The sequence below is a fragment of the Castanea sativa genome, chromosome 4 (genome assembly GCF_040712315.1).
Source record: "Castanea sativa cultivar Marrone di Chiusa Pesio chromosome 4, ASM4071231v1".
In the NCBI taxonomy this organism is placed as follows: Eukaryota; Viridiplantae; Streptophyta; class Magnoliopsida; order Fagales; family Fagaceae; genus Castanea; species Castanea sativa.
The window spans coordinates 31,878,636-31,889,451 of NC_134016.1; the positions used below are offsets into that span (position 1 = coordinate 31,878,636).

General features: G+C 35.5%; 2 protein-coding genes across 3 annotated transcripts; both read right to left on the reverse strand.

Annotated features, from left to right (window-relative positions):
* Positions 1 to 342: 342 nt before the first annotated feature.
* On the reverse strand, positions 343 to 1,835 carry LOC142630637 (protein MIZU-KUSSEI 1). Its single transcript, XM_075804664.1, has one exon. It carries the CDS (start codon positions 1,467 to 1,469, stop codon positions 669 to 671), a length of 801 nt encoding a protein of 266 aa, XP_075660779.1. The 5' UTR covers positions 1,470 to 1,835; the 3' UTR covers positions 343 to 668.
* Positions 1,836 to 2,737: 902 nt separating this feature from the next.
* On the reverse strand, positions 2,738 to 6,679 carry LOC142631616 (protein Dr1 homolog). 2 transcript variants are annotated; one of them, XM_075805824.1, is made up of 6 exons: positions 6,428 to 6,679; positions 6,272 to 6,333; positions 5,914 to 6,003; positions 4,194 to 4,288; positions 3,434 to 3,502; positions 2,738 to 3,162 (listed from the first exon to the last, which is right to left on the reverse strand). In XM_075805824.1, exons 2-6 carry the CDS (start codon positions 6,324 to 6,326, stop codon positions 3,001 to 3,003), a joined length of 471 nt encoding a protein of 156 aa, XP_075661939.1. In that variant the 5' UTR covers positions 6,327 to 6,333; positions 6,428 to 6,679; the 3' UTR covers positions 2,738 to 3,000. The 2 variants fall into 2 exon arrangements, with proteins under 2 accessions (XP_075661939.1, XP_075661940.1); XM_075805825.1 differs by having other exon boundaries at positions 2,738 to 3,159; positions 6,428 to 6,636.
* Between the last annotated feature and the right edge of the window lie 4,137 nt (positions 6,680 to 10,816).

The window sequence follows — 10,816 nt, forward strand, 5'->3', positions numbered from 1 at the left end:
GTCAGAGTAAATATCATTGTTTGCATACCAATTTACCTAAATTGAAGTCTCATTAACAAACAAAAAAAGTGTACAAAAAGTAACCAATCATCTGAAGAGAATGATTGCTATGCAAACAGAATGGCATGACCCTACTTTCATGTAATTGCTGGTATATGGCCGGAAGAGAAAAAGGAATTCCACTACTATAGTGAATTTACAAAGTTGTCATAACATATACACAGCCTGCCTGCTAAGCCATAGTGGGATATTACTAGAGCACTTTTTTTTCCAACTTGTTGCAAAAGAAATTCTATAATAGCTTTGAGTACTAAGGCAAAGAAAATGAAATTAATCCAATAACGAAGACATCATGATTGCATTAGCCTCCTTGTCTCATCACTTAATAAAGGATTAAAAAGAAAAACTATACATATACACCTTCATGACCCCACCTACCATCATTCTGTAATGTATTGCCCCCCCACCTAAACTATAACAAAATACAAACCACCCACCTCTTCATCTTCTCCAAAGAAAACAGAGTAAAAAAAGAAAAGGAAAAGTACTTAATTAAAGAGGACCAGACCTCCATCTTCATGATTGAAGACAAACAAAGTATCATTAGCTACTCTTTCATAACCTGAAAGCACAAAAGGGAAATAAAAACTAAGACCTTGAGTTGCTGCTTAAACTCTAAGCAAGTAGACACTAAGCTCAGGAGCTCCATTGCTATCAGGGTTCATCATGTAGAAAGCCTCAGAATCTCTAGACCCCACAATTCTCTCAAACTTGGCTCTCATGTACATGACTTCACCATCTGACCCAGATTCAGCTTCAGCTTCATTCCCTGCAGCAGGCAAAACACCAGCACCCATAGAAATTGGCTCTACAGCCTTCAACACCTTCCACTCTTTAGGCCCACATTCTCTCCTTGTTGCAAAACCACACTTTTTCCCATTGCAGTAAGTCCTCCAAACTGGCTCTTCAAGTAGCCTCACACCTTTTTTTTCTTCTTCTTTTTCTTTCTCTTTATCACACTCCAATGCAATTCGAACCAACCCAGATGCCATTTCTTTAACCAAGCCACTAATAGGTGTAGCAAGCTCAATCAAGAAGGCAGGTTGAGAATTGGGATCTCTTTGGAAAGCAAAGTGAACATGGCCACGCCTATTCCCAAAGAGTGTGCCTACCACTCGGTTACCGAGACCCTGTGGCAAGTTGGAACGGTTCTTACCGAACGCTGTAAGAACTGAACGAAGCCTTGAAATTGCTATAGCTTGCAGTTTCCTCTTTGGTGGTGGTGCTGCTTCAGCTACAGGTTCTGGTGTAGCAGCAAACTCATCATCTTCTTTTATGTTTTCCTCAAGGGATTTTGAGGAGGATTTGAAGCTTGAAACTTCATCATCTTCATTTCCAACCTTCTTTGTCCAGTGGAAGTGCCTCTTGGAGGAAAAATCTTGAGAGTTCTTAGCCATGTCTGTCTTCATATGAGAAAGGAAATCAAAGGGGGAAGCACCTCCTTAAAGATAATGGGAAGAGAGTGTGAGTGTGAGTGTGTGTTAGAGAGAGAGATTATGGTCACTTCTCTTTTTATTGATATGAGATATGTGGGGCTTTCATTAATTCTTTGTTTCTAGTTCTTTGTTGTGGTGCTAGAGAATCCTGACAAAAGAAACATAGGCTGTCCCACCAACTGATTTAGGAAATGAGAGAGAGAGAGAGAGAGTCATTGAAATAGAAAAGAAAGGAATCTAAGGAGACAATGTGTGTGTAATTTCACTTTCTAGTGGGGCAGGGAGAGAGGCATTTTGCTTGACTGACTCTTTTGACTTGAATCCAAAAACAGTGAAGGAATAGTAACAAACCAAACCCAACACTATTCACGCCTAGACATGCTCTCAGGCTCAGCAGACTTCTATATCCATGTCTTGTAGTGAAAATTACACCAAGGTGGTGATGTTGGGGTTCCAAGGGCTTCTCATTTCTCAGGGCCAATGTTGGGCGCAGAGTATACAATTTACCTACCTACGAGCTGACACCTCACTGCTTTGTGGGGTCCTCTGAGGACCCCACCAAAAAACCCTCTCTTTCATTGGCACACCAAAAGATTGAAACATCATTTTCTCTTTGTGAGATCCACCATACCGTCGATCCCACCATGAGTCATCCGGGTGAACCATAATTGGCAGCTGCCTAGATGAACACCAGGAATAAGTTAGTTTTCTTTATTATTCTGTCAATGTGACCCGACGCATCAATTCGGAAAATTATTAGATATTTTCAGATTATTATAAATATGTAATACTCTTTCTCACATTAATAGCAAATTTCACCATGAATTTAATTAATGAAATCTACCATTCAATTTATGAAAGAAAGTACGCATTTATAGTACTCAAACATACACATAAATTTAATTAGTGCATCTATAGTACTCAAACGTACACAATAATTTATCCGCCAATTGTTATGTGTTCTCAATGAAAATAATCTTTCTTTTCTGAAAAATAAATAAATACACCAACTCTTTCAATTTTATTAACACAATCTTTCCATCAGACCATGATTAAAGCTTCGCTGATTGTTCAGGAAGTACAATGGAAAAATAGTGAAAATGGCCTCCTTTCTTAAGCATCTTAAATCATTTTTAAACACTTTTTCTTCAGCATTTTAAAGAGTAATGGGGTACCAATATGGTCGACCCCCTTGGCTTGCTGGATGATTTCGTGCTAATGCATTCTCAATTACACAAAAATAGCACCAAAAATTGAACCCACCCTTTCCAAAGATGAACAAAATAATTACATATGGTTCAGAAATAGGTAATGACTACGACAAACCCTCACTAATTACATTAACTTATAGACATGGATCCATAGATAGAATACAAATTGAAGCGTGCTTATACAGTAGACCAGCAAACTTGTCAATTTTTTGTACATAACATAAGAGATACTAAAAGCACTGATGGAAGTGTCAAGTGTGCTTGTCTAAGGCTCAAAAACAAAGATTCTAGAGTTAGCTGTCTAAAGTTTGGTCAGAATCCGGTTCTTTGGGGGGAGCAGCCCCGCCATTCATTCTTGCACGAGCCTCTGCAAACATTCTCTGTTGCTCAGCCAATGCTTCTTCCTCAGTCATCTCGGCTCCATTGCTCCACTTGCCACCTTTTAGAGAGTCCTGCTGGAAAACATTCCCTAACATCATCAGTAAAATAGCTCTTGACCAAGTAGACCATGTAGCAGAAGCTCACAGTTCTATCGTGCAATACAACTAACCATGCTTAACATATAAAAATAAAAAAAAAATTTAGAAGAATTTTCTGCACTCAAGAAAATGAGGAGTGCGAGGGAGAGAATTCAGTAAAAAAAAAATGTTTAAACCAGCCCAGTTCTCAAAAGATAAGCCTCGCAACAGTGAATGTCCATAAGGAGCAAAAAAAATGAACAATTACCATGGTCTCAAGCTTGTGTTGTTCATAAGCTGCATAAACTTCATCAATGTATTCACCAAACCCAAGAACCTGATAATAAAATTAAATGCATCAGTCATCATGCAAACATTTTCAAAATATAAATCATTATAAACAAAGTTATAGTCTTTCATAACAAAAGGACTGTAAAACAACTGCTCTCAGTTTTATAAATAAACATAATGCAGCCAAAACAGAAGCATATTGCATATTCTGATATTGGGACTGATTCCATGTGAAGCAAGCACAACTAGCTTGTTAACCAGAGCAATTTCTTGTAGCAATATCTTATGGGATAAAAAGACATAATATATGCTATTATATGATAAGTCATCCAGTAAATCTTGCAAAAAAAGCCAACTAAATATTTGGCTCTAATAGTTCCCTATAAATAGTAAAGCCCTGTCTGGAAATGAGGAGACAACACAGTGATAAGAACCTCAATAAACCTAAAAGCATACAGGACAAGCACAATTTGACTTTCAAAGCATACGTAGCCTGCCAGGATGTAGCTTAGATAGCAGAGGGAGGTGCCAAAACTGAGTGATGTAAAGAATAAATTACATAATCAAGTGCATGAATCTAAACTCAAATAATGCCTACAAGTAGAATAGACAAAATGTACACATAAAAGTACTCGGAAACTAAAACATGATGGTGGAGAGGCATCAGGGACAGAAAACTGGTAAGAAAAATTATATCACAAAAATATGAAGAGAAGGTATGTAGGTTGGGTCAAAACCTGTAATGCCTTGAGCACATGCTCAGGTGCAATCGTTCTTTTCTCCTCTCTGCTACAAACTTCATTAGACTCTGATGAGATGAGGTTTATAAACTCTGCAAGAGCATAAAATAAAGGACAAATCTCTCTTCAGTAAAAGAAAACCTTGATTGAACATCTACAATAAAAACTAGAAAGCAATTGAGATTAAAAAACCATAGTGTAGAATGAAATATTACATCTAACCTAATTTAAAGCAGACTGTGTCAAAACTGCCAGGAAATACATTAGATTAAACAGCAAATAGGAACAATAATAAAAGCAGTGCAAAATTTCCACTAAAAGGTCTGTCACTTGCAAACAATGTTTAATTGATACAGTAAATCTTAGTAAGTCACCAATATACAATTTGAATAACTTTTTGGGATTGATAAGTTACACACACCAAATGGGTCTTGAACCCACGACCTCACCCTCCAACCAATTATATTCTCGTTTGGGTGAAGTATGACTACTTTACCAATATTTGAGACTTGAGACCCAATCAGGCTGTTCTTATTACCTGAAGGGTTTGAATTAGCCAATTTATTATTGAAGGAAGTGCCAATTAAGTTATAGCTCATTGGCAACAATTTGAAAAAGTTTTAAGTCACTTCTAGTCTTAACCTAGCTAAAGTTTGAACAAACAGCTTCTGTTCAGCTTTGGAGCCTATACAAACTTGTCCTGAAAACAGGTATCATTGTTGAAGAGCAAACAACAAACAGCAATTTATTCAATGAATCAAAATGATGGGCAAGCAGACATCATGAACATCAACCCTTCCCTTATATTCCTATTACAAAGGCTTTAAGCAGGCTCATCTAGTCTCAGTAGGACTATCAGAAGGTTTGCTTTAGACAAGGAGGGCAGGCACAGAGATTTCAAAATGATGTTAAGGAGATTTATACATCATGCACAAGAAAGTCTCAAGAGTTGCAAACAAAATGGGTGAAAGTACTGAAAGCACGATTAATTCTATCATGTAACATACAGATTAATAATGAGATTTATAAGATAAACCTAGTCCAAAAAATAAATCGTGGCAGGTCACATTACCACATCAAAATTCATCACGTAATAAATACAAGTGACACATCTAGTAGTTCTTGGAAGTAACAAAGGACTTGGCTTTGTTCAAAGTGCAGAATACTATATTGATTTTGCATGCACTATTAAAGAAATAGTTTCCAATAGGGTATCCTTGTGGTGATGCATCAAGGCAGGGTATACTTTTGCCTAAGTTCGATTCTAAATCATGAAGTAGATGGTAAATGTTTCAAGAACAAAAACGAAGTAAGAATTGAACCAAAGCTTTACAATTCTGTGTAGGGTTCAAAGTTTCTGGGACGCAAGTTTTATAAACCCTTTTTTTTTTTTTTTTTTGCAACAGAATTGATGTTGAAGTTCAAATCTCAATCAAAATCCACAACTACTCTTAAAAAAAATGAAAATGGAATAACAATAAATTTTAAATAAAATAAATGAGAAATCATATCAAGCTCAATTAATTGAAAAGCAAAAGTTCTTTATTAGCAACCCCCTCTTAAGAGAGAAACCTTACTTTACAACCTCAGACCTTAACATGGGAGTGTATTAGAAAAGCAAAACGAACGAAAAAAAAAACAAAATTAAGCATTCCACAAAAGAGATTAATGCCATATAAAAAGCAGAAAAAAAAAAAAAAAGAACATTATTTCTCACCTACACAACACTCAATTAAAAGGTCTTGAGCATCTCTCGCAACGCGTACATCGGGGGGTAACATCTCCTTAATGATTTTGGTCATAGTTGCTGAAACAAAATGAGTATAACATTATTTGCATCAACTAACTAATCAGATACATACACACCACTCCCGCATCAAATTTATACGCGAACGCACGCCTAATCTCTTAAAAGTTTTTTGCACAATAGACGAGAAATTAAACGCACCACAGAAGACCGAACATACACATAACATCATCAGTAGGCTCTTTAAGTGTTAGAGTTTCATATATTTGATACAAAACCCTAATAATCGTTCAAAAATTGAAAGAAGAGAAGTAAAAAAAATTGTTACCTTTAGGAAGCGAAGCGTCCTCTTTGGACTTGCCGACGATATCCATGGGCTCCATCTTAAACCTTCAAAACCAAAACCAAAACCAAATCAAACCCTAGAACACATGAATACACGAGGAAAAAAAATATAGACATAGATCTGAGGAAAGGGACTGACCGAGTTACAACTGAGTTGGGGGGAAAGGGAGAAAAGGGGGGAAGCGATACGGAGGAGGAGCGAGTCAGCCGATTGAAGATCCGAGTTGCAAGAAAATAAGGAGGTGGAGGAGAAGGAGAGGCATGATGATGGTTGTTGGTTGATTATATTGATTTATCGGAAGATAGATAGAGAGAGAGAGAGAGAGAGAGAGAGAGGGATTTGGACTTGTTGCGACTTTCTTTTCTTTTTGGGGCTTCTCACCATAACGCTGCCAGTTCTCGCTCGCACGCGATTACTCTCTCTCTCTCGCTCGCACACTATGCCGACCACTCGCTTTAGCGCGTGAGTGCGTTCCACTCGCGACTCGAGGGTTGTTAATTTTTTTGGATCAGGTTTTTTTTTTTTTTTAGCACGTCATTCAACGGCGCGTGCTCTTTCTGTCTTTGTATGTACTAGTATTTTGTTTCCTTTTTTTTTTTTTTTTTTTTTTTTTTTTGGGGTTAAGCTAATTCAGTACTTCCAAGAAGTTGCTCAGAGAGAGACAGTGTCTCTTCAATTAAGACTGACCCTGGGTTGGCCAGATGTCTCACTGTGTCTCTTCAATGAGCTTGAAATGTTGTGCCATTTCTAATATGCCTTTTCTTTTTTTTTTTTGAGAAAAAATATGCTATTAACTTAATTGGCACATTAATATGAGCATTTGAAATGAATTATTTTTGTCAATTTATTTTACTATTTAGCTTATTTTTGTTATTATTTGTAGATCTCATTGCACTTTTTGTACTATTTATGGGTCTTACTATACTATTTCAGCTAATTTTTGCCTTTATTTACAATACTTTTAACAAAAAAATTTCAGTTTTAGCAAAATAAACGAATCACAAATATACACTTTGTTAGAATTAGATTTTATGTCCGTTTGTGATTAACTTGTTTAGCCTTTCATTGAAATTTTTGTTGAAAATGTGCTAAAATATACATATACTTTGAAAATGTGAAAAAACTATACATAAAAACCAAAACTAGAAAAGACAACTTATAATTCAATGTCAATCACACGCTTTAAATCTTTGGATTGAAATCTTATAAACTCCCTACCATATATGTTAGTATTAGATTTGTATGAGCATTAGGTTTAGGCCCAACCCATTAGCCCATTGTATAATTAAGAGGTCGGGGCCTAATGTCAAGTCTAGGCCCAACCCAAAATCTCTTTGATTGTTTCCAAAGACCAACTTCGCCCCAAGCAGATAAGAACGATAGTGCCTTGGAAGAAATCGCTTGTCGAGCACCATTCGGCGACGTTGCAAGTTTCAAGAAAATTACGTCAGTCATGAGTAGCGAGTCTCATCTGGTCAAAAATATATCTCAGAGGGACCCACCACTATGGAAAACCACCCTCTCATCATGACAACCTCACTAAGGGAAGCCTATAAATAAAGGCCGATGGTTAGAGGAGAATGGGTTGGCATTTTGGGGGAGGGACACACAAGAAAAGAGTGAGGAAACAATCAAAGAGAGAGAGAAATTCTCAATTCGAAGAAACTTGAGCCTTCTCGATAAGGATACACACAGGGAAAAAATATACAAAGTGGGCCTTAAGCACCTTCCCCTAGGCCGTAGGGTTGGGTTTAGGAGATTTTTCCATTGTAGGAAATTTCATACTCATCAAAAACAAGTAAATTGGGAGTCTAACCCAAAACTTATGAAGTATCTTGGGCCCAGGCACCATAAGAGTTTAATGGTTCATTTTTCTTACCGTCTATTTGATAACAACTTATCTAACTTTTTGTTAAAAACTTTTTCTAAATACTGTAGATAAGTATCTTTTGATTCTTATCATGATAGCCCACTATTGAAGGGAATGATTGAGTGTATAAATAGGACCTTCCCTCATACGTAAACGAGAATAGGAAAATTGAGGAGAGATTGTGCAGGAATATCTAGAGAGTGTTTATACTTGTCTTTGGTTGCTTGTAACCTCAGCAATAGAATAATCATGCTGATAATCACTAACATATTCATTTAGAGTTAGATTTTACTTGTTTAGATCTCCCGTAGTGGATTGCCCTCCTGTTTTATAAATTAGTTGTGACAATTAGGGTATTAGAAGAGGCCTAAGCCCAAACTTAGTATTTGTAACCCTATAATGATGTTCTCCATTTGTTGGGGGGGGGGGGGGTTATTTTGTGACAAAGTAGTTAGTTTTCACAAATTCAAAAGCATATACAAGGAGTGTTTGGTTCACTTATAATGCTAGATCTCTTGGCCATTTTGATTACCCCTACGTTTGTTTTCATTACGAATCTAATAAGATTCCCGAAAATATGGGATTCTTATGTTTTCTTTATTCCTATAAACCTTATAAGAATTGTTTATACTTCCCAATAATATCCTTAGATTTGTAAAGACACAATCAAGTGTTTTATTTTATTTTATTTTTACAAATAAATAATGAAAAACAAAAGATAAATTGTAATTCATGGCGTCTAACATTTCTAAATGACATGTATAATACAAAAATAATTATTTAAATTCTTGTTTTTTAAAGAAAATCACATCATATCTTATCTATAAGAGGGATGTAAGAATTAATAACTTCCTTCGCTTTATAAATTTACTTAAATTCGTAAAGACATTGCCATTTGCAAGTCTAGTATAGATGTAATTATTCTATGCATGCATACTTTTTTTTTGTCTATAATTAGCATAAACTAAAACTGGTTTTTTCTATAATTTAATTTTTCTCTAAATAAGCCAAACATATAAATAGTTACATTCCTTGGTATCTAAATTGTTAAGTATCACATTCTTTGAAATCTGAATGTTATGAGTAATACACATTCTCCCAAACCAAATTCCACCTAAAAGATTATCCTATGGTCTATACCATGTTCATGGAATCGTTGATTCATAGAATCATGTTTTAGGAATGTTAACATTCCGATATTTGTTTTAGTTACACTACCATCACATTCCAAAATGTAACATTCCTCTGCTTGGTTGTTAGATAACATTCCTAACAATTATTACAATGATTTTCTAATGTATCCTATGCATATCAATATTTAAAATGACTAAAATACTTTATAAAACCTTCAAAAATGACCTAAGAAGATGTTGGGGCAGGTGTGAGAGACCACGCTCCTAGCCTCAAACCTTCAAATTAAGGTTTTTGGCATAATCAATGCGAATGGGTGGAATCATGTTATTGTTTATCAAGAGTGGATGTTTTATTAATGTAATCATCCCCCCTCCTAAATTAAGAGTTTTATATGGAATCATCACTTATTTAATTGGAAAAATAACAAAACCAAATGAATTGAAAAGTGCATATCTGTTGATGAATTTAAATTGAACATCTCTTTGATAATAACAACAAATTACATTTTTTGCTCCTAAATTCAATCTAAAATAAAAGTACAAAGCTTTGTTTCATATTTACAATCAATAAAGAGAAAATTACAAGAAAGAACATAATCTATTAACCCTTGATCTAAGTTAAGAGGTTAGGTTACAGGATTGGAAAGGTGTTAGACACCCAACCTACTAGTAAAACCAATCTTTTAGACTTTGGTGGATAATAATTGCATCACATCATTAAAGAGTTCATAACATCAAATAACATATGATTGCAAAGATTGAAACAAGTAAGAGCATGATAAAACTCTATTCTAGCCATGCATAAAGTTGACATTGAAAGGATTGAAAGACATGGTGAATATGTGTGTGATGTGATAAGCCCTAATCTAAGAGCATGTGAACATGTTATTTGAATTGAAAAACCCTAATCGTACAAAAAACTAAGAGCAACATAGATCTAACATTTGAAGAACTATAAATAAAAGATGTACTTTAATCCTGAATAGGTAGGGCATAATTAAAAAAAAAATGTTTAGAAATTTTACTGGCATGCACCAACACTCTTGAGCACTCCAAGCAATAAATAATTTGTAGAAGTGGATTCATTAATACAAAAGTTGGTAGTCTGAGACTCAAAGGTCCAAAGTATCCCTTCTAGTGAATTGAGAATAGGTGGTCCAAGACACTAAAGACACCTTCCTACTACTTGCTCTAGAGAGTAGGGAGTCTAGGGACAAATGGAGAGAGATGAGAAATCTTAGTTATTAGGAAGCTCTGAGGATTTTTAGAATATTTTGAACTAATGGGACTATTTTGAACTAATGGTGGAGGGGGTATTTATACTAGATGTTGGGGAGCTAGGGATGAGTCTCTAAGTGATGTGAGACTTTTAGAAGTTTAGGTTTCTTGAAAAAAAAAAAGTAAAAACGTGGGGAGCAAGTTGGATTGAAAAGGAAGGAAATCTGGTGGGGATTGGCCCAAGTGCAAGAAACCTTTGGATTATGGCTAAAGGAGCATGAAGTATATTAAAAGGAATATGTACTG

Bases quoted from the DNA above. Each gene is read 5' to 3' on its own strand.
- LOC142630637 (XM_075804664.1), bottom strand. From the start codon at position 1,469: ATGAAGACAGACATGGCTAAGAACTCTCAAGATTTTTCCTCCAAGAGG.
- LOC142631616 (XM_075805824.1), bottom strand. From the start codon at position 6,326: ATGGAGCCCATGGATATCGTCGGCAAGTCCAAAGAGGACGCTTCGCTT. The intron at 6,004-6,271 runs GTAACAATTTTT...ATTTTGTTTCAG, and splicing joins GGACGCTTCGCTTCCTAAAG to CAACTATGACCAAAATCATT. The intron at 3,503-4,193 runs GTTTTGACCCAA...TTTTATTATCAG, and splicing joins ATGTGCTCAAGGCATTACAG to GTTCTTGGGTTTGGTGAATA.